We start from the raw sequence: 23,236 nt of genomic DNA, 5'->3' as shown, positions 1-23,236 counted from the left end.
TGACGTGCAGGGACTCTCTTGCTTTTTGGGCGTCCTGTCAAAAAAAATGGCCTATAAGGGCCCTACTAACCACACACCCTCCAGCAGCAATGGGGTCAAGCTCAAGCAGAAGATGCTACTGGCTGCTTTCCATGTTGGATGCGGTGAGCAGTGCTCAATTCCTGTTATGAAACAGGCCACATCACAAGTGCCTTCCAAAGAGACACATTATTTTAATGGAAGCTATTCTGCTGACTAGGTGAACCCCCTCACGTGCCAGTGTTGATCCTGCAAGGATTACGCTGCTGGTCAGTCTGCAGTTGTGCAACCACTGACCTCACTGGGGCTAATGACTAAGATTTCAATCTACAGTCTTCAGTGCTAAAAATATGAATGTCTGCAGCTTGAGGAACTCCTACTGTGGGCAGCTTGTATCAGGCTCATAAACTACTACTTGGGTCCCCACAGGAAAACAAACAACCCAGCCTTTCCTAACCCAATTTTCACAAGCTCTCCTTTACTTTTGTCTGGCAACCTCTATGTTCTGCTCAAGGGACACAACAGTTCCACCTTACATCTGCCTCAGCTTTATTACAGGTGCTGGGGAGATGCTGTGTAAATCATTACAAATCATCACCTACAGAACATACAACAAAATATTCTCAGGACGTTAGCACCTGAGAAGAAAAAAAGCAGGTCCTTCACTGAAGTATGTTCTTCTTTCTTCCCTCCCTAGCAATGTTAAAATGAGAGTTTCTTCAGGCTCATGCAAAGGGAAAGGCCTTCCAGGTCTTCTCTTCACAGCAGCATTCCCCAAAAAGAACAAGTAGTGCAGTATGATTCACCAAGGGACCACAACAGGGTTCGGAGGTACAACAATGCCACCAGAAACATCCACTGTATACACAGATGCTGGGGGAGCAGTCACCAGTCTGTGCCTGTATAGGTCCTGATTCAGGAAAATCTGAGTCAAGGACTCACCTATGTGCTTAAAGCTAGGCATCTGTTTAAAGCCCTTCCTGACTTTGGGTTGTGCTTAGCACAGTGAAAAGGATGCTGCTGTTTTGCATACCTATGTTTTTCTGGCTGATGTATGGCAGATTTATACAGTGAGCTACTGACCAACACAATTTTTCCAGCTCCTAAATGAGAGCACAAGCAGGGATGTCATGCAGGGGAATCCCTTCTGTCTCCAGCACAAGGGCAGTGACAGAACTGCTGCTGACAGGTCTCACCCAGCTGTGCTGCTTACGAGGTGCGAGGAGGAACATCAGCCAGAGCCCTATCCCAGGGCTCCGCACATCCTCAGAGCAGAGGGCTCACTTGTTCCAGTAAAGAATGCAGGTTTGCCCCCAAAATCACACAGGATACAAATGTACTGAGAAAGATGACATTTTCCTAAAGACCCTTTAGAGGCTATGACCTGCAAGATTCATATTACTTTTTTCCTGCCTTACTATGGACACCTTTGCTTTGAGCTGCTGGAAAGACTCTTCCAAAACATGAATCTAATTGCATAGCCTTCATAAATGCTGCACCCTAGGGGAAAAAGCAGAGCAAGAACACTCAAGACAGAAGTAAAAAGCTGTACTCACTTTAGTGTCTGTGCTTTAAAGTCAAACTTGGCTCTAGCAGGTCTCATCTAGAGATCAAAAAAATCAATGCATTAAAACAATAATCAGGTTTGCAACCCTCTTCTGAGAAAAAGCATCCAAACTGTTCTATAGCTAACATTAGTCTGGGGAAGAAACTGAATGCAGGTATTTGCTGCAAGCTTACGTGCAACTGGTACTACAGTCCAAATATGTTAGATGGGTCTCTCCCACCAGGGCAAAATATGCCAACTTCTGGCACAACAATAATTAAGAGCTCTACAGGAAATAGATTTAAAAGCAGTAAACTTTTAAGTGTGGCAAACCCTGTTGAATGAAAGATGCTGCAGTAACTACAGTTTCTGGGGCTCTGGGACGAAATTTCCCTTGACATGTGAATGGAAAAGGAAAATTTACTAGTTGGGAAAAAAACAATAAGATCTTATGTGGCTTTTATTGATCATCACCTGGCCCTGCTAAATCCTGCAATGTGACCCATGTACTCTGTATAATTTGGTAAGAAAGAGACAAAGGCAAGCAGGAAACATGAATAAATCAAGCATGCATCTAAAAAAAATAGTCTTCAGTGGCTATAATGCCAAAGAGAATGTTGACAGCAGGCTTAGGCTTTCAAGCTTCATTTACTTGAGCTGATTTTCTAATGGCCACAAAATATTCAGACAATTTTAAAGTAATTTTGGTAACAGAGCATAAAAAAAGAACTGGTCACATTCATGTGGCACTAGAGCACTTGCAACTACATTAAAAGGTGCAGGTGAATGTGCTCCATCCACATGGTGACCACCTCCCCACGGCCACAGTGCAGCACCTCTGGGGAAACAACCGCTGCCCAGAGCCCCAGCAGCAACCCCTAAGGCAGGAAAAGGCAGCTGGCCAGGACACCCGCACCAGCACCCAGCCCTTGGGAAAAGTGCCTTGGGCTCTGTGAAAACCCTCTACCTGCTCCTTTGTCTCTTTCAGAAAGACCAATCAGGCCATACACAGTGAAACATGCTGAGACTTTTCCCAATTACTTCTAAAGGACATTAAGCATCTTTCAAGAGGAGAAGAAAACCTATTTCTAAAAAAACCTATGAGACAGTCACATGGGCAGTATCAACAGGACATGAAGTTTCTAAGCGTAAGGCACAGACAAGAAGACAATGTAGCAATATGATGCAAAAGATGTAGAATGCCTTTGATTCACTAAAGTAGCTGATATTTAAAGGCATGCATCACAGGTGTGCACCAGCAATTCTCAGCAGGCATGCTTTAACATATGCAGCTTGGTATAGAAATATCAATTAATTTACCAGGCACAAGAGTCAAAGCAGATCTAAATGAAGCCAGAATGGGAAAGGGGAAGTGGAAAAAAATAAACACAAACGACATTCTCCGAAGAGCTAATGTTGGCCTAAAGCACAACATTGTGAGAGGCAAATATTGCTTTGGGTCAAGCAGCAGACTGAGGTAACTAAAACAGACCTCTGACCCAGATTTCCTCTTTGCTGTATCGTCTACATTTAGGAGGTCCCCAAATCGCTCATTAGTGATAAACTGATGGTGCGTTGGAATAACCCCTGTGTGCCTTCTAGCTGCAATATCAGCTTCTTCTTGCTCACGTTTAAGCCGTCTCTGGTCCTCTAAAAGTTTCTGCCATAAAATTGCATAAAATGGGCAGTAAATAATCTAGTTAAAGGCATTCAAAAGCTGCCATAAACGTGACTTACATAAATTTTCTGAGGTCCCAGCAAATAGCTGGGATTTTACAGTTCAACATAAAATACTGATTCTACTAACGACACAATACCATTTTGTTTCGCAAGCACAGAAAGTACATCACCATTACGGCATAACCCAAATCCAGCTCCCACAGAGGACCTGATCCAGAGCTGATGGAAGTCAACAAGGAGTTTTTCTAAGTTCTGGCCAGGTCCTGGTAGCTTCTAAGACTGCTGACAATGCAAATCCAAACCCCCTTCAGCCAACAAGGAGTTTCTTTTATTGACTTCCAAGAGACCTGAATCAGCCCCACAGGTAAGCTGAGGCACCAAACTCCCCAGAGCTTTGCAAGCAGCTTGGGACAGTGCCGAACCACCTTCAGGTACCACACCCTCCCATACTTCCTTTGGGCTCATGTAATACACTTTGTAAAATAAAGTAAATAAACTCCAAATAATTATTTTGGACTTCTGCAGCCTCTGGCACACTAATGGAAATGTGCTTTCTGGAGTACTTGGGCAGAAGAATTCTTCCACCTTTTGGGGTTAACTGTAGGCTGAAGAGTTGAGCTGTGTGCTAACTCATTTGAAGCCAACAGGTCTCAGTGCATTCAGAGTTTTGCTCTTACACAAGTTTTTGTGCCGGACTTCGGAAATAGGGGGGATTCATAACTGCTTCATGGGAGAAGACAGCAAAAATATATTTTTCATATAGGAATTAAGAGCAGGTTTTACCATATTTCAAAGCGCACACAAACATTATTTGAACTCAGAAAGTTAACACTGAAAATATTGCTTTTGTTTTTTCTCCCAAGCAGCGAGAATTAACAACTTCCTGGAAAGCAATCACTTTATAACTTCTTCACCTCAGCTTGAATACAGTCAGTGCTGAAAAGTCTATATGGCTTTCCTGTTATTTCACCTTGTTGCAGTGTTGCCCAGCCATTTCAAAAAGGAACGACACAGTATTTTTTGAAAAACTCGAGACACCATAAAGAGTTCAAGTTTGCACTGGGGGGAAACTTCACACTTTTTGATACCATAAAATATCTTACATTTGCTGTTCAAAACCTGAGGACTTCCATAATAAAAATACCGTTCTCACCAGTTTGATTAATACCAGCTTGAGTGGCTTGCTAGGAGAACAATAAGACCTTAACTCATTTATAGAATAACCATTTCATCTTTATCTGCGAGTGCTGGGGTGTTGTACCACATCTCACATATGTCTTCAGCCTTTTTACATTCTTTAAAGCCCCCATATATCATTTTGTGAAACTGATAAGAACTATCAGGTTCATTTTAAACAAAAGCTAGGCTAGACTTCGTATTATACATTAAATCAGTGGCAGAAGTAATAGTTAAGTTAAAACATACTAGTTTCAGCTTGTTGCTCTGACTTCCAGTATACATAACCATGGACATATAAGCCGCCCTTATATAAGGCTGAATGCTGTATTTCTTCTATGTGGAGCTGCTACAATTGTTATTAGGCCATAAAAGAGGGCATTACCTCTTTATCGTCATGCCGTCTGCGGATAATTTCTTCTGGAGTTTCCATGTAATCAACCGGTGTAAAATGCCTTGATGAGTCTGAATCTACTTTGAAACAACATAAGGAAGTTAAAATACAGATGGATTTATCTAGGATAACCAGAAAGGAAAAAAAAATATATTTTTAAACAATTTGTTTCCATTATGACAGTAAGGATTCTCAATTGCCATTGACCAAATAGCCAATCGGATGTCAATAATTTATTCATTTTATTTTTTTTTTTTTCCTTTTGGGCTGTACTTGTGAACAAAGATCCAAAAACAGGGAGAAAATAACAGTACAGGAAAGAGTAAAGACATAGAAGGACTTTGTGAAGAAAAGATTCGCTGCCATCACAGTATGATTTGGCATTTTACTGTTGAGAAAAGTTCAATACACTCACACGCACACACACAACTAGACCTTGAGAAACTGCTCCTTAAGGCAAATCATCTGGGTTTGTTTTATATTCCCACGTGTGCATATGATATAGGAGAGAAATATCTCATGTTGAGATTCTTGCATCCCCGGAACTTCTCAAGACACAAACTGAACCCCGTGTGATTACAAAGGCAATGGAAATCGTTTCTCAGAAGTGCAGCTGTTAACAAGTCCTGAACAAAAATGCTCAGCAAGACACACACAAGACGTTAGACACACTAGGGGAAAAAACAGAGAGTCAGGGGATGCAAAGGCAGGGAGTAAAAATGCAAGGGTTGTGGGAGAAAAGAGGAGGAGAAAGGAAAGCAAGAAGACAGATAAAGGGACACTGGTAAAGAACGCAAAAAGCCACCTCCTAGGTACGTCCCAAGTTCACTTTGCGGGTTGTTGTTTGTGTCCAGGCTGTGACAGAGGGCATATGGAACAGGGTTCCCATTGTTTAAGGAGTCAGGAGTGTCAGCCCGGCCCATGAAGCTATCTTGGCTAGACCCTGTGCTGGGGAAGTAGCCAAGCCTCTCCACAATGTCAAAGGAAGACAGGCGCCGCGGGGCTAGCGGCCTGCTTCTGGAGCACAGCTGGTGCTGGGAGCGGTGACTCTTGTCTCCTGCGCTCCCTGGCAGCTGGATGGGGTCGTCTGGGTTCTCCAGGCTGGGCACAGAAGGGCTTCCCGGGCAGTCTGGGGGTGGAGTCCTGCAGGATTTGTGTTGGAATGGCTTTTTCAATCGGAAGGGAAGCGGGCTCATAAGGTAGACATTTCTGGGGAGCATGTGCCTCTCCCCATAGGCATCCCCTTTGGAATCAGGGTTCCTGGAGGCCTGCTGCTGCTCATGCCTTCGGATGGTTGTGAACCTTGTGTAGGAAGCTGGGCACGAGCCTTTGCATCTGTTGATTTTATGCTTCTGAGGCCCATTGAGGTTGCTGCTGCTGCTGCCACTGTCATTGGATGCATTTGAGAGGAGATCTATCTCATCTGTGCAAGCTGAAAGCGTGTCCATAGGGATGGCATCACTGACATCTGAGGCTGTGTCCTCCACGTTGCTGCAGGAGCGGGAGGATTTATCTGCCAAACTGGCAGCATCCTTCTCTTCTTGGTGTGCTTTTGGCAAATCCAGAAGGAACTCTGCAGAGTAGGCAGAACTCAGACACGTTTTAGACTGGAGAAAAGCAGTGAACTTGTTTTGCCCAGTAGAAAAGTCAAGTGAGGGCATTGATCGGGACCTCTGGATCAGCTGCTCGAAGGCACTGATACGGGAGGAAACGGTGTGTTTGGGGATCTGCTCTGAATCCTCTCGACTAAGGCTGTGCTCCATCCTATCCTTGGCTTCGTTCTCAAACTGAGATGCAATATCCCTCACGCTGCAGGAGGAGACCGTGCCCAAATGGATCCTGGACCGGTTGATCTGGTGCATGTCTTTATACAGCATTGTAAACTCCATCCCACTCTTCCTGGAGGCATGGAACAGGTAGGCTTTCCTAGAGTTGGTGCCATACTCCTGCAGGCTCATGGTACTGCCTGATTTGATGGCGTACTCCTGCTTCGACTTCATCAACATGTTTTCTATGCTTTCCCCTACATCTACCATGAAAGCTTTTTTATTATCAAACAAGGTAATGGAGCTACGAAGGTTTTCGCAGCTTTGAGCTTTCTCATGAGACAGCAAGATACCCTTCTTGTCCTGCACAAGAGCAGCTGGAGCTGCTAGTTTGGGTTTGAATTTAGAAGGGAGGATTTCAGTAATGCAGGCTTTTGCAGCTGATAAGGGCTTCTTATGTTTACATGCGTGACCTAACATACCGGTATGACTAGCGTTAAAGGTTCGGCTATTAACTGAAGAGGGTGCAGTCATATGAGCATTCCCACCTTTACGATCCACTGGTAAGCATGCAGAATAAAATAAATACAACCTGTTAGCTTAAGTGCTAGAAAGCTATTGAGAAAGGAGAAAGAACATGCTTGCATTTCATAAAATGCACATTAAAGAAATAAAGTTCCAAAACATAAAGAAAAGCAGGAAGAAACTGCAAAACAAGCCGCGCTTACAGGAGTAGGCGAAGTGCTGCTAACATCTCTAAAATGAGAGGCTTGGACAGAAGCAGATCTAGAGCACTTTAAAGGTACCCCCCTAAAAAGTGCTAAGCATCAAGCTGTGGCATCATGGAGAAGGGTAGCTGAACTCTAGGCAGGATCAGGGTGTCAGCAAGAATGCAGAGGCACTAACACTGCAAAAATAGCTTAATACCAGGCCTGTAATCACACCTACTATGGCCTCACCACAGTGCTTGCCAAACAGTTTATTCCTGGGAGGAAGGTGACAATCAGTGGCTAGCACAACCACGCCACATCAGCTGGCCTTGCCCAAGAGCTGCCTGCTTATAGATTCCCCACACCAGGAACAAGCTGAGTGTTCTTGAGACAAAGTGATTAGTTACGTTTGCTTTAAAAATCAAGGAGTCAGATCAGGACTTTTTTTTTAAAGTTAGTTTCAGTCTGGGTTAATCTTAGGCTGCAGTTTTTACATCTGTTTCTGATTTGAGTTCAAAAACTCAAATGTCAAAATAACCACTCAGGTTCAACTGCAGTTTGGGAAACAATAACTGCTGGAATGGACTTTTTGTTGAGCTCCAGTTTGACTCTCTGCCCTACAGGCCTGAAAATCAGCTGGAAAATGGACACAGAGACCTTTTTGGTGTGATGTACTATTTTAGGGAGAGCAGTTCAGAAACCAAACACATTCCTTCCCCAGTCACTCTTCCCATCTCAAGCCATTTTTAGGTTGAAGTTGGCTCAGAGATATACTAACAAGTACAACTCCCTAATGGGAGTCAGGCTCCTCGGTCCTAATCTTCTAGAGAGCTCAGGATAGAGGGAGGAAGGGGGAGGAGATGCAGTGGTCCCTGCTGCCTCCCTGTCTCAGAGCTGCAGGGCATTGCTGTTTCAGTGTCCCATGCATTCTTTGCACACTCCTTGCAGGCAGGAGGCTGTGGAGCACATGGCACCAGCTACACCAGGGTAGCCGGGTCAGCAGACATGGTGTGGCCTGCTGAGATACTGCAGCAGGGAGAGCAGAAAAAGCAAGGAAGGGCTCTAGCGTGGCATGGCGGTGGGAGCAGATGGGTAGCAAGGCCAGCCCCTAAGCAGCCTCGAGGAAGAACATGAGGGTGTGTGGTGTGGCTGAGGAGCTGGATGGAGGGAGCTGGTTCCTGTTGGGAAGAGGAACCTAGATCAGATAAAGGGGTCATGAAAAACATTGGCCAATGTGGGCTGAGAGAAAAAAGGAGGGAAAACCATGGATAGCAAAGAGGAGGGACAGAGGAAACCTCAGCTGTCTTGAACAGGACTCTAAACCCTACAGCAGTTTGCCCCATATCACCTGGCTTTGGACACTCTGCGCAGAAAGGAGAAGTAGTTAGTGCCCTAACCACCCACCTTTTGTGGAAGCAGAGCTAGAAGGTCGTTTGAGACCACTCAGCCCCTGGAATGGGATATCTCCACCTTCCAGCACACTCTTGTAAATCTGCCTTTCATTCTCCAAGGCAGCAGGGTCCCCCAGCGCTGTTTCTGACTCTCTCTTCACTGCATGGTAGCTGGGTGAATATGTGGAGCTGGAAAACACAAAAAAGGGGGAGGGACACCGCTGGGTCATTTCTGTTTGCTGAGAGCTTAATGCAAAGTAAGAGAAAACATCACTTGTAAACCCAGAACAGACTGTGTGTGAAGAACTGGTGCTGAATGAGCAGGTTATGAATACACTGTGATAATGTTCTACGTTGGGCACTACCACAGCATTCTCCACCCAAGGGAACTCTCCCAGCTCAGTCCTCCAGAAAAGAGGCAGCAGGAAAGCACTCCTCCTTTATTTTACAGATGAGACAACTGAGTCAGAGAGCAGATGCTTGATTTCTTTGCAGACCCAGAGAAATTAATTGGCTAGCTGGAAGCAGCACAAATAACTTTCAGCTCCCAGTCCTCTCTCCTTAAACACTAGCCATGCCTGTCCCCTGCTTACAAAGCACAGCTGTTCAGGAGTTCATCTCAACCCATTCAGCCTCCCAGTTAACACTATAGTTCAGGACTCCCAGAGCAATTTCTCAAGCCTATCAGTGAGGGACTACGCAGAGAAACTACAGTACAGGGCTACAGACACTACTGTTTTAAATGCCAACGCAATTCCCAGATGTGCAGTTTTTCTGCTCAGCTTTGCCTCTGGCTTCCATTACAGAGAATGGAAAACCCTGGACTCTAGGTCTACCATGCAGATATATAAACAAAATGCTGTTAAAATGAGTATAATTTTAGTTTCTTAGACTTTTAAAGACTGAACATTTATTATAAATCTCCTTCCTCAGTCATGAATCTAAGCACAAGTATGCCCCCACATCTGATTTCTAGATGTCACCCTCTTCTCTCTAAAAAAATAACTGACAATGCCATGGTACAAATGGCCTTCTCAGGTACAAAAGACTTACTGAGCAATCAGGCAGACAATGTTTTCCCAGAAGCTAAGCTCATCTGATACCACCTCTTGTGCTTAACCAGGCTCTTCAGAATAAGAGAAAAGCTATTCTGGGGCCAAAGTATGACTGCTGTAAAGTTTGAAAAACTAAAAAAAAATAGGCATTTGCCAATTCACAGAAAGATTTTTAAAGCTGGTTTACGTCCTGATGTCCACGAGTGATTCAAATTTATATGAATGTGTAAATACTTGTGGTTACACCTCCTTGTTGTGGATAAATTTGTACATGCATCTGTTTATTTTGGATAGATGCTGTACTTACGGGGTAAAGAGAAAGCTTTCAAATACATCACAGGACTGGCTATGGAGATGGAATTACACAATGCCTGGATCACAAAGAAGATTTTCATTTCCGGGCGAGGAAAACCAGGTCATTTGCGGTCTCCAGTTATTTTCTGGAGTAACAGCTTGTGAAAAGCACCATGAAATAAAAAGGGAATACTGCCACATTTTCAATGTAACCAATGCTCAAACAGACCCATAGCTACAGAGCTGCTGTCTTGTATGTGGCTTATCCCAGTGCATCTCTCTGTCAGTTTCCTGCCAGTTGTTGTAAGGAATAGTGACTGCCCTGATGTTCCTCCCTTGGGAGGTAAAAGCATTCTAGCCTAGCTGTTAAAAACCGAAGGATTAAGATGATCCTTCTTTGGGAATACACCTGGGGCAGAGGAGGAGGAAATGGGCAGTCTCTTTACCAATTGCTCCCTTCTTAGGGCCAGCAGGCCGTACTGTATTAGGGCCAAAGCAGTCTGCAAGATCAGAATCAGGTGAAAAGAGGAAAGAGCAACACTACAAAAAAGACAAACTCCAGGTATCTTTTCTCTAAAGGCAGGGGAGAATGTGTGACTCCACAGGGCCTCACTTGCTCTGTTCCATTCCCAGCATACCCAGGTAGCTTCCCCTCCACCGGTTCAGATGCTGGCACTCCTGCACGCTTTGGGCAGTGTCAGAAAGGGCACAGACAGCAATGCCGTGGGCACAAACCTTACCAGTCTTTGGCAAATATAAGCTATTCTTTTATGCTAATCTCTGAGATTTCCACTTATTTTACGGCTCGCTCCCTACCAAAACAAAACTAAACACTCATAGGAACAGCTGACAAAATGGGTCAGTGTGCAAGTTTCCCAGCAGAATGATCACAGACAGAAGGGAACTGAGTTGAAAGAATGACAGGAGACCTCCAAGGCAGCACCAGAGGGGAGGTGAATACATGATACTAATGGGCATCTGGTGAAGAACATGCGTTTCCTAACAAACTATCCACACAGAGGGGATCACTGTGCCTACCGACAATGTTAAGCACTCAGTCCAATTACAAGGAGCAGTAGTTCACAGTAGGAGCTGGCCCTATGGCTTGACTAACTCAGCAGAGCTCAGTATCTTGCTTTAGATACTTTTTGTGTGTTCCTCTTTTAACACAAACCAGCTCCATGTACAACTCATTTAGACAGAGTATACTTTTATTACGTATTCCTCCAGAAAAGCAGTGCCACATTAGATCTCTGAGAAATATCATTGCTGCTATCACTGTTCCCTTCCTGGCAGCTGGAAAATCACTACCCTCCATCAGCAGCATCCATTTGATCTGGTGAGCATAATAGAATATCTGACAGAAGCCAATCTATCATACGTAACAGAAACAAACTATGTTTATTCCACGCAATAAAGTTACTTGCATGAAATTACAGTCAATTCGTGAACTTCATCAAAGTGGAGTTAGAGGTCTGTGCTTTTGTTTTTCTTCTTCTTTTTTTTTTTTTAAATCACTACCCAACCAAATCAGCAATTCTTATCTAGACAATGCAATCACTCATATAATCACTTCAAAATTAATTCAAGATCAAAAGCTAGATATTGTACCTGGACTCATCTAAAGCACGTGTATCATTCTCATGGTACATGCATTTGTCTATATCCATCACCAAAAAATAAAGCCAACCCATTTCCAATGTCCTAAATCCTGTCCTACATGCCCTCAAATTGTAAAAGAAACACAAAAAGGAATTGGAAAACTTACTAGGAAGAACGGTCTGTAGAAGTTTCCAGAGGCGTACCACCTGCTGTATTCTGCAAAAGTCCAAACAAAGGAGTCATTGATACACACTTACATGTGATGAGAAATAAAAAGGCTCGCCTAAGTAATTTTCCATCTATTGCTTGAATATTAGCCTTTAGGAGACATTGAGGTTTAAGTCTAAGCGCAATTTAAGCTGTCAATGTCTTTGCAGAAAAGCGACAATTTTCCCGAGTTCCTTCAGGGCAGTGACAGGTTTTTTAGCACAGCGATGCCTTTTCCCAGCGTCTATTCTTTTGTCTGCAAATGAGTCATTGTGAATAAAGCCAAAAGCAAGAAGAGATAACCAGCTGGGCCATGACCAGGAGACACATGCTTATAATAATTTCCCCAAGCTTTTCCCTCAACCAGTCACTGCCAGCATTTGCTTTAAAGGTATATTACATTTCTACCGCACAATACATTCCTCAGCGAAAAAAAAAATCAAAGCACTAACAAGAAAAGCAATATTTCAGTTCAGTTTCCTTATTTAAGAGAAGCAATGCCAGTTGCACAGGTTCAATAGCAAAAGCCAGTTCTTATCCGCTTGCTTTAAATCCATCTAACACTCCCTAAGCACATTATTTAAAAAACAGAAATGGTCTGTTTGGTGTGTCCTCATCTATATGAGGATTCCTTTGTAGTAAGAAAAAGCACATCTTGGGTTTGAAAAAGCAGCTTTTTCAAGTCCTGGTGAAATGCCGCAGCTTCAAAAAAAATCATCCACACCAGAAAAAAATAGAAAAAAAATGACATGTTACCAATTTAATCTATCATTTCATGGTTTGAGTCCTGCAGACCCTCGAAACAGCAGCAGCAGCAGCAGCTGACCTTCCTAGAAGGCCATGGCAAGGTGCAGCGTAAGGAAAATTGTGCAAAATCTCTTGGGAATATCCAAATCTTGTGGAGGCGTGAGCTCCTAGCAGAGAGCAGGGCTTGTATGAAGGGAGGGTAGATGGCAACACGCTTGAAAGGCACGAGATGATGACGTGACGCCAACCAAGAATTTTAAGCTGATTGCTGCTGCCTATTCATGTGAAAAATAGAGAGGGTTTTTTTGCAGACACTGAATTCAAAACCCGAAAGGGGGACGGGGGTGGGGAGCAGCTGAAAGGGAATGGTGGAGAGAAGAAATCACTGTATCTGAAATGGATTTCAAGCCGGATTCTCAGCATCACCTTCTATTATTTCTGACAGCGACACAGCAAGCCATGCAGTCAGAACGGTCAGAACCATTATTTATCCCAACCTCATTTAATAATCATCCAGCAGTGAATAGATTAGAGCGGAGAGTTTGGAAACAGGGATTGGCAGCATGAAAAGAATAGGAAATACCTTCTGTGGCTTTTTATGTGGCGCTTTATAAAGCTTCTCCATTTTTTCTAAATCTGCCTCTAACTCAGTCTGGTAGAGGTAGAGGTCTTTTTCTAGATCAGTCTGGTTAAAGAAGGAGAAGAAGAATGGGAAAATAATGCTTAGGGTTAGAGGAAACCAAAGGAATGTTAATTAAAAAAAAAAAAAAGTGAGCCTTTGTAATTGAAAAAAGACAAAGATGGTATGGACAATACACAGAAATTCACAAGTAATTAATCATGTTTGAATCATTACAGAGGAAATAGTTTAGGCATTTAACATTCAAAATTAAGAGATGCACAGGCCTGCTAGAATCTATTTTACAAACCAAGTTATAAAACCCACCTGTAAAAAAAAAAAAAGATACTGTAACAATAGGCAATATGCTGTTAGTATAATTATCATTGCACGTCAAGATAGCAAAACCACTCTAAATTACGGCTGATTATGCTTTAAGAATTGTTTATTAAATCAATTTACTAGCTACTTAATTGTTAGGCTGATGAGCTCAAGCCCAATTAAAAAAAAAAATCACTCATAAGCACACAAAACCCAAGCACCGCTACAAAACAAGGAAAAAGAAAATCACAGACACACATACATACGCGCTAGATGCTGTAGTACAACGTATGTGAGACAATTACCTTTCTATCCTCTCTAGTAAGGATAGAGCAATCTCCAGGAGTATAATCCCAAATCTTTTTTGGAGGCTGATGGAAAGCAGAGGAAGGAAATGAGGAAATGAAGATAAGGAAAGACATCACAGAGAATATGGAAACTGAATTAGAACAGAGGGGGAGTACAATAGGGGATTTGCATCAACACTGAAAAGAAATTAAAAAAACAATCACAACAGAGAAAGAGAGATAGAAAGAGGGATAAATCTGCTACAGCACAAATATCAAGAGATCATGGGAGGCAAAAGAGAGCATACATGCAGCCTGGGAGGGGCTCTTTTCAGTAGTGTTTGAGGAAATTTTTGTTTTTGCAAGGTGCTCTAAGGGATTTTGGGCTCTTCAGAGGGAGCCCACAGCTGGCAGTTAAAGCATTCTTAACACAAAACCAAAACAAAATGGGGGGGGAAACACACAGTCATAAAAAGCATTTGTTTTGCTCATTCTTCTTTTGAAAAGGAAAAGGTAAAAAAAGTGCCTTTGATAAAGAAAAGGGAGAATTTTTCCCACCCCCACCGGACTATGAATACATACCATGTGAACAAATGGCTGAATTTCCAGTGGTGGCATTGTGGGGCAATGAGAATGCAGTTGTTATTTTTCATTTCACTGGTTTGGGAGTTTGTTTGTGGGGCTTTTGGTGGAGAGAGTGGGACACATGGAAGTTTGGGAAGTAGGTATTTAAAATTCATCCTATAGGTGAAGGTGCCAATTTCAAAAAAGGATTTTCCTGTTTGAATGCACATGTAAATATCAGGGAGGATTATTCCAAGTGAAAGACTATTGTTCTGACACTCCTATCCAAACAATGTCATGCTAATATCCTCATTTCACCAGATATGCACCTGTCACTGATATGTTCTTATTTTGTGAAATAACCGCTGTTGGTTGGTAAGCTCAGCATCATCCTATGTCTCCACACTGACTGCTGCAATTAGATTGTCTGAGTCACTGAAGGAAGTACACAGCCTTTCCTCAATGGGGAAAGCCCTGCTCTGGTCATTCTGGTGTCTCTGGAGAGCAACACCCACATGTTCACAAGAAACCTCTGCTTCCTTTTACAAAAGATTTTCCTGCCCATGTCATATAGCTGCAAGTAAAGTCACAAAGCCAGGGGAAGTCATCCTGTAGAAGTACACATTATCTCTAGCATTGGAAAAAGAAGCTGAGACAATCAGAGAATCTTTGAAAAAATGCCAGGCACTAGTAAACGTCAATTAAAATCCTCTGATTAGGCATGGGGCTTAGCCACTAGGCTGGTCACAAAAATCTGGTCCTCATGTGAGCTGAGTAAACAAAGCTACACAAACCACGTTCTTTTGGCTCTGGTGATGAAGCTTTGCTGAATTTGTCAGGTTCCAGAGCAGGTAGCTACAATAGTCTGAGATGACATCCTCAGTTCAAGGGCCTGATGTAATGCCAAAGCACTCTGTACATAGTACCATGGTCATGGGTTGGCATTGTTGATCAGGGAGCACAGTTGCACGGCTTTGGAGCTAGAGCTAGTTACATGGGCTATCATTTCAAGATAAGCTGTAAGAAAGCAGCCCTCAACAACAGTGCCCCAGGCAAGCTGAGGAACCAGGACAGATGTTCTGCTGAATGAGAGCTGGATTGCTGGTGCAGCCTGAGATGCCCTCTTCTGAAGTAAGGCCAAGGCTGCATGACCCAAAGCAGAAACACACGCCTCAGAGGAACAGATATGCCCTCACTTCTAGAAAGGCCTGAGGGCATAAATGTTCTCCTTTCTCTGACACATTTCCCATTAACTTACACTAACTCAAAGAATCTTAGAGATGACATACCTTCATTCATTGCAAGAGCATATGGCTACTAATTACACAGCAGCAAAGAGAAGCAGGTTTCTTCTCACTTTGTGGAAATCTTACACCATGACAACTTGTGAGGGGTTAAATCCTTAGGCTGACATCACTTGAAAGCCTCAGTGAGGTGGGATTTACCTGATTTCTACTGCCTAAATGTTACTGAGTTTCATCTCCAATGCTGTTGAAGTTCCTTCTTTAGCTTAGGATAGAAGGCCCACAGCTATAAAATACATACATTTTCTATGACAGAACAGACTACTCAGCCACTGTATGTGTCTGTTTTTCAGCAAAAATTACACTATTTTTATGATGAGATCAGGCTGGGCACCCAACCTCAAGCAGCTACAGTCTATGCTGAAGAATTTTGCCCCTTCTGTGAGAAGAGAGAACAAAGACCAGATTTAAAGAAAACCTGTCCTCTGATGTCCACGTGCAATTGCCTTTGAAACCAACAGTGAATCTTAAAATGTATTTGCGTGGTTTTTTGTACATGCAGGGAAATCTCAGCAGCGCTCAAAAATGGTGAGTATGGGCATTTGACAACTGACCTCAAGTAGCAACAACCATTATACTTGAAGAGATGTGACAGGGTGTTACTGACTTTCTGGTACAGTAAGAATAACTTATTAAACAGTATTTAATAATGAAGTTAATAGGGTTTAGTCAGTAAGAACCAGGCCACAAAACACTTTAAAGTCACATTTTTTTCCAGTAGCCATGACCATTGATGCATTCCCTCCATCAAAATGTCCGTTGTCCTATTGAATAATCAAGCTTTGCTTCATCTTTTTCCCAAGTGGGAAATTGAGGCTTTTGTTTTTTCTTCTGCACACATGGCAACACAGCTCCATTTGAACAGACTCCTTTGGTTTCAGGGAATGGCAAGAGCTATTTAACACAGGCTGATGCAGGCCGTTTAGGCAATGGGCAGCTACACGCATATGGAAATGAGCAGGAAACAGGGTCATGATCTGTTTCTGGCCAGCTGGAAGTTACTGAACTACAGTTTATAAGCCAAAGGCAGGAATAAATGAATGGTTCTCCTTGACTTAAAGCTTCCTATCAGCCATTTTAGATCTTGTCAGGCAGAGGGATAATAAGGGCTCTGAATAAGGACTTTCAATAATGACAGCAGGGCATTACTTCTAACATTAACAACAAAAATGCATTTTGAACTATGATGTGTGAAAAATATTGCCTTGTTGATACATAAGGCTGGAAGGTGTGGAATGTTTGTAAATGGCTTCAAAATACTTCAAGTGGTCACAGAACAGCCACTTTACATCAGTACCAGGGTGATGTTATGAATAATCACATTTTTAAATGAATAAGGCAGCTGTTCCAAGTTTAGGACCAGGCAAGGAGATGTGACAATCACTAAAAAAAGAAGAAAAAGAAAAAAAAAAAGGGGGAGGGGAAAAAAAAAAAAAAAAAAAAGGGAAGGTTGACTTCATTGGTCATCGCAACTATCAAACTTACCGGTTTCCCAAACTCCAATTCCGAAAAGAATTTATACCAAGGCTCATTCTTTAAATCTATCTCTTCTGGGCTTATATCCCGAGTCTAAAGGAATTGGTGGTAGGGGAATGGAAGAAAGAGAAGGATAACATTATGCAAAGAATACACGGAAAGGGACTGTTAGAGATGCAGATCGCATGGTTTCCATTCTAAAATGTAGACTTTTGGCCTTATAATTTGGAATTTCTATAGCATCTTTCTCAAAAAGGCCATGAACTGCTTGGCAAACATATCAGTTAAGCCTAATGGCATCATTGTGCGCAACATGAATACGAACGCATTGCATTTTACAGATCAGGAGACTCACAGAGAGAGATCATGCAGCTTGCCCAGTCAGGCAGAAACTCAATGGAAGAGCTGGGAGTCAACCAGTTCCTCAAGTCCTGCTGCCAGACACTTCCAACGAGTCCAAAGCTGCATGGACTTTCAAATTTTTTTTTTAATCTTCATTTGGTTGAAAAAGCGAGATCCAGTGAGACCTGAATCAAATACTGCATCTTTAACAGTACATGAATATGTGAGAAACCCTGTTCTATACACTGCAAACAGAGTGAAAGGTGATTTTCTAGATCAAAGGAGACAACTTGGAGAGAGCGCATTCCTTGAAGACCTCTGAAGGGATGGATAGAGAGACAATATTACTTGCTTCTTCACAAATAAACATTGGAGAATCAGACAAAGCTACAATGAAGGGAAATCAGACAGGACAGAAGACAGTACAGTTGAAAATAAACATTCCTTTTGTTTTTAGCATCTGTCTTAACGAAACAAGAAAAGTTGAAAAAGTTGTACTGTTTAACAACGCTACAGGTGAGATAAGAGAATAAAGTCCATTGCTGAGGTTTATGAGATGCCACTCCTCAAATGACATCTAGTTAACTCTTGCATTTCAGTCTACCTAGCCTCAGACATAATGGATCTCAGTGCATCAAAAGTGTAAATGCATTATGTCTGATATGCTAGTGTGACCTCAAGAGCACCATCAGAAGCAGCAGTGAGCCATGCACAGATGGCCAACACCAGTTGTCCTGATGCAAATCGTCCTGAGACGGGGTTACTGAGACAGTTCCCAACAGCGTGTGGCTTTGCTGGATGTCCCAGACTGCCACAGCTATGAGGCTTCACAAACAAGCTCTAGGACAAGAGCTCAGGATTAATGCTGAAAGAGGAGCAATGCTTCCATCTGAAAGATAAATGGTTACATCATGTTTGATCTACAATGGCCTGGAGGAAGATATGGCTATTTCTTAAAAGCACAATAAAAGTAATGTCTCCATCTTTCACTTTACTGTACTCCAACTAAAAGTATGCATCTTGTTACATAACTGCCTTTACATCAGAAAAAAAAGCCCCCTGATGTCAACAGGAGGCTTTTCATTGCTCTGAAATGGTTTTGTATTTGGATTCTGATAGTCTTAGCTCTGGGTGGGATTACCAAGAGACATCGACAAATCTCCTCCAGCTTTCTTAAAAGATCTAGTCGCTAACCACTGTATTACTGTTGTGTTTAATGAGACTGATGGAGACAATGAAGCCGTTGTTTCAAGATCTTCTTTCTTCTGTAATCTATGGCTTAAAGCTCAAAAAATTATATTGAAAGTAACACAGCTATCACATTCTTCTTGTCTTTGATGAACTCCGTACAATTTTTCTCACACTGATGATGGTCCTGCTTGTGGCTTTAGACTCTGATTCAACTCAATTAAGTACCTGATGAAGTCTGAACACGTAAACAGTGCCACTGGTGATGATAGACCATTCACAAAGGGTTAAGTACCCAGATGAAGCAGACACAAGGTTTAATTTTGGCTGTTTACCATGAGACAAAATTGCCCCTTAAGTCAGCAGAAATCTTCCTCCAGGATGGACTGCAGGAATGGAGTTGCTATACCATGGTCCAACCACCCCTCACTGGCACTTCTCTAGTAGGCTGAGCCAATGCCCAGTAGGATCAAGAGAGTCATCCATTGCGCAATTTGATAGGCACTAGGATCATGTCCCTATCAGGAGCAACTTTGTTGAAGTCAGTGAATAGACATGGGTGTCAAAACAGGTTGGTTGCAGGATCTTCAAAAACTGACAGACCTTAATTGTACTTGGAAGGAAAACAGAAAACGCCCGAAAATACTATGTCAGGAGTGTCAAACTCATTTCCACCGGGGGCCACATCAGCCTTACGGTTGCCTTCAAAAGGCTGAATGTAATTTTAAGACTGTAGGATGTAGGAGTAGGATTTAAACAGTCCTAAAATTGCATTTGGCCCTTTGAAGGCAACTGTGAGGCTGATGTGGCCCCCGATGAAAATGAGTCTGACACCCCTGTACTAAGGAGGAACATCAGGTCCCAGATCAGACTCAATTCTTATATTTCTATTGATCTAAATTGCTGTTCAGTCTTGTGTAAAATCCTTGGCAGGTTTTTCAGGAGCATTCCTTTACCTGTTTCATGTATGGATCAATGCCTGAGCTGTTAAGGTACAAAGTCCAGTTTACATTTGGAATCTCACATACGATTAGTGTTTCTAACTGAATCCTCCAAATTAATGCCTATAAAGAACAATTAGATCTTTATGTACCGATCTGGCTATTCATTAGTAACCTCATTCAATATTTTCTAGTACTTACAGTGTCACATTTGTACTATTGAAGGATACCTGAAGTGAGCTGTGGTGATTTATGCAGGACTGGCTGATGAGGTTCACACCACCTGTCTGTCCTGCCCCTTGCCAAGTGTTCTCAGCCAAGCCTGTAGAATGATACTTTTGTATGTCCCCTGGCTGTCACAATTCACAGCATCACTTACTAATTCAAACTGAAATTGGTAACACCTCGCTTAATAATCCAGGATACACACCAGTGTAGCTGTGCAGCCAGCTTGCATTCAGTTCTGCCGCCCCAGCCACAGGAGAGCTGAGATCCAGCTGGGAAAGCCAGCAGCTTGGGGAGATGGTCATGTCCTAGTGCATCTCAGAGGCATCCCCCAAGGCACATTACAGGCGCTCTAAAAATCAGTTGTTCAGGGTTTAAAGCATCAGAGGAACACAGAAACTGAACCAACCTGCTTTGTTGTATAATGCCTTCAACCTCCTGCATCAACTAATGCTGTGCCCTAGAAAAAGTACAGCTGGCAAAACAGCTGCTGAGCAGGTCACAGTGTCAAACAGGGATTAAAAACAAGGGTTAGTGATCCATACTTAACACAGAAAACAACACATCCAAAAGGAAAAAAGCTTCTCAATCCTCCTGGATCTTGCTTTATAGAGAACAAAAATGTTAGGAAGTTATGCAAAATAGTTTTCAAAACAAAATATACAGGAAATGCATCACATGAGCACTGCAATGCCAGCATAAAGAATCCTATCAGAATAGAACTGGACAAGCACTTGAGGAATATTTTACAAAGGATAAAGGCACAAACTAGGATAAAACAAGCATTACCATTTTTTCATTGTTCAGAACTGAGGACTTTCCTGGCTGATAGTCATAAATGCTCCTGGGCTCAGCACGGTATTTTCTGGTGTCCACCTTCTTGTCTGGAGGCTCCCAGTCAGTCCTGAGGAAAGGAAGATCAATTAACCCAAAACACTGTGGTTTCCGTGGAGACAAACACTTCCTTTTCCCAGGCGCCGTTCCCTGGTAATACTGGTTTAATCAGGATGCTTTTTTTAATCTAGGAAAGGAGCCTGCTGCAAGAGGAACAGTTCAGAGAGGGCTCCAGGCATGTATTTGTTTGTCTATAGCAGGCAGAGTTTCATACAGCGCAGCTGCTGAAATCATTGGACCAGAGCGGGTTTCTTCCAAGTACTTTCAGTAAATCTGCAGGTTTCCCTATCTTTCCTGATTGGAAATAGCTTAGTGATGGGTTTCAACTAAGCTCACAAATGTGAACATGCCCAAACTTTGAGCAGAACTCAGATTAAATATCTTCTGCTAAACTTCCTCAATTTAGCCACATCACTGATTAACTCACTACTACTGCTCTGGACTCTGGGGGCCCTCTGGAGTCCAAGAGTGGCTCCTTTCTTGAGACATGGATGAATTATTTCAGACTGGTATATCTAAAGATAGCTAAAAACAGTCTGTTGACTATCCAAACCACTATAATTTCGTGCAGGGTCCACGCTGGCACAGTTCAGACAATAGTAGTCACAAAGCACTCTGGGTTGATATCCTACAATGTCCAGCTCCTCTCAAAAGTAATATATTCAAATACCTCATGCAGAATAACCAATGCCCTTGAAAAAGCCCAGAAATCAGGCCATTTAAACTGGTAAAGTAATTCTGATCTTGCTCTTGATATGTTCCCTTTGATGGGCAATGTTGTATGTGGATTCATCTCACCTAGCATTCACCACATAAAAGTGAGATATCTAACCAAAACTGCTGCGCCAGGTTTCCTCCCGCTTACCCTGCTGACCTGGTTTAGGACAGGAACAATTCACAGAGTTTCCCATACACTCTCCACTGGTTTAAGAGAGACTTTTTTTTAATGACTGGCCCACAAACAGGGTACAAATTTCAACAAGGTTCATCTTTGCTGTCTAGAATAAACTTGATTGCTTCAGACTACAACCCCAGAGAAACTTCTCCCTGGTGAAACACTGTTTTGTCACTAGATAATAGGAAGTACTAATCGTTGTAATCCTTTTACTTGCAGGAGTTTTCTCAGAGGGCCAACATACTATGCCTTCAATTCCTGCATAAGGAAGACACTTTCTACCAGTAAACTTTGTCTCCTGATCCGCTGGCCTGAGATTCTCATTGAGTTAGCCATCTCAAATTATGGCATTGCTCATTTGAAGCAGCAAGCGAAAAACATTAAGAGCATGTGGACATTGGTGAGGGAGGGAGAAGCAGTTCAAGAGCTAGGAGAATTCAGCAGGACATAAATATCCATTGCTCATTCTGCTTTCCCTTCATTTGGTAAACATTCATTATTACTACGAAGAGGTTTAAAATACATGGTAATAAGTGAAGCAAAAAGACAGGAGGGAAGTAATCTTGAAAGATCAGAAATGATCTTTCAAGAAATGAACCTACTTCCAATTAAGTTCACATGGGTGGGATTCCTCAGAGATGGAAAATGCAACAAAACTTTAACCCAGGCTCAACATAAATCCATATTTTGCTTCTCCACAATTACTGCTACTACTTATATTCTGAGGTGCCTTTACAGCATCACACTGAGGTAAGAGTTTCCACTGTGCCTCTGCAGGAGGCACTGTATTGGCACGACACCCAGGCAGGAAACTATGCCACAGACTGTGTGATGCCTGGCGAAAAAGGACAGACAAAATGGGGGACTCGGCTGCGACAATGAAGGAGATCACTGCTGCCAAGTAGAGCAGTTAGATTCCCCCAAAATGTTTAACTGCAGTTGTGGACCTAAAGCTTCCACCTTTGTTCCCTTCCCATTCCCAGGTTTCAGAGATCCTTCCAGTACTGATGCAAACATATCTTAATTCAGCTCACCTTTCGGGGCTTGATTTCCGTGATGAAGTACGGCTTGGCAGCGGCAAAGTGGCAGACCTCTTAACAACCTTGTCTGAATCAATATTGTCCATCTCACTTTTTGAGCGGGGAACCGAAAGCTGGGTTCTACCTGTAGGACAAGCCAGATACAGGAATACTGGTGAGCTGGATAGGAGGCAAATAAATAGACGCGTTACGTGTCCTTTCTGCTTGACAGATTATCCGAGAAATGAGAATTACTTACTGTCCTCAGAATAGGAGTAACGAGGAGAGTATGAATCAGAATCTTCGTCTGAAAGACAAAAGCATTTTGCAAGTGAGCTGAGAAGCCCCAAAGAAGCAGCACCAGAGACCCTTTTAATTTCTTCTACTAATACATTGGCTACAGTTTGAGTGATATGCCCAATACTTACCACAGGGGGAGAAACTTTAAAAAAGAAAATCCCAATGACGTTTCAATTGCATTTAAAAATAATTCCTAGATTTAGATATAAATATTAATGCACTACTTACACTAATACCTTTCTTCAGGGTCTCAAAGCACTTTAGAAAACCATCAG

The 23,236-nt window shown here is 42.6% G+C and overlaps 1 protein-coding gene across 1 annotated transcript in view; it reads right to left on the bottom strand.

Annotated features, from left to right (window-relative positions):
- The window catches only part of SORBS1 (sorbin and SH3 domain containing 1), a gene marked incomplete at both ends in the record, with an annotated part of 77,450 nt that overhangs the window by 14,731 nt on the left and 39,483 nt on the right, over positions 1 to 23,236 (bottom strand). The window contains 13 exons of the mRNA XM_080347681.1: positions 1,575 to 1,621; positions 3,057 to 3,224; positions 4,806 to 4,891; positions 5,620 to 7,140; positions 8,695 to 8,870; positions 11,799 to 11,848; positions 13,170 to 13,271; positions 13,832 to 13,897; positions 14,396 to 14,410; positions 17,167 to 17,250; positions 20,643 to 20,757; positions 22,677 to 22,806; positions 22,921 to 22,968. Coding sequence (XP_080203807.1) covers positions 1,575 to 1,621; positions 3,057 to 3,224; positions 4,806 to 4,891; positions 5,620 to 7,140; positions 8,695 to 8,870; positions 11,799 to 11,848; positions 13,170 to 13,271; positions 13,832 to 13,897; positions 14,396 to 14,410; positions 17,167 to 17,250; positions 20,643 to 20,757; positions 22,677 to 22,806; positions 22,921 to 22,968 — 2,608 coding nt within the window. The remainder of the gene's footprint in view (positions 1 to 1,574; positions 1,622 to 3,056; positions 3,225 to 4,805; positions 4,892 to 5,619; positions 7,141 to 8,694; positions 8,871 to 11,798; positions 11,849 to 13,169; positions 13,272 to 13,831; positions 13,898 to 14,395; positions 14,411 to 17,166; positions 17,251 to 20,642; positions 20,758 to 22,676; positions 22,807 to 22,920; positions 22,969 to 23,236) is intronic.

The sequence above is a fragment of the Nesoenas mayeri genome (assembly GCF_963082525.1).
Source record: "Nesoenas mayeri genome assembly, chromosome: 7".
In the NCBI taxonomy this organism is placed as follows: Eukaryota; Metazoa; Chordata; class Aves; order Columbiformes; family Columbidae; genus Nesoenas; species Nesoenas mayeri.
The sequence above is the reverse complement of the archived record's forward strand: the minus strand, read 5'-3'. Positions and strand labels throughout refer to the sequence as shown.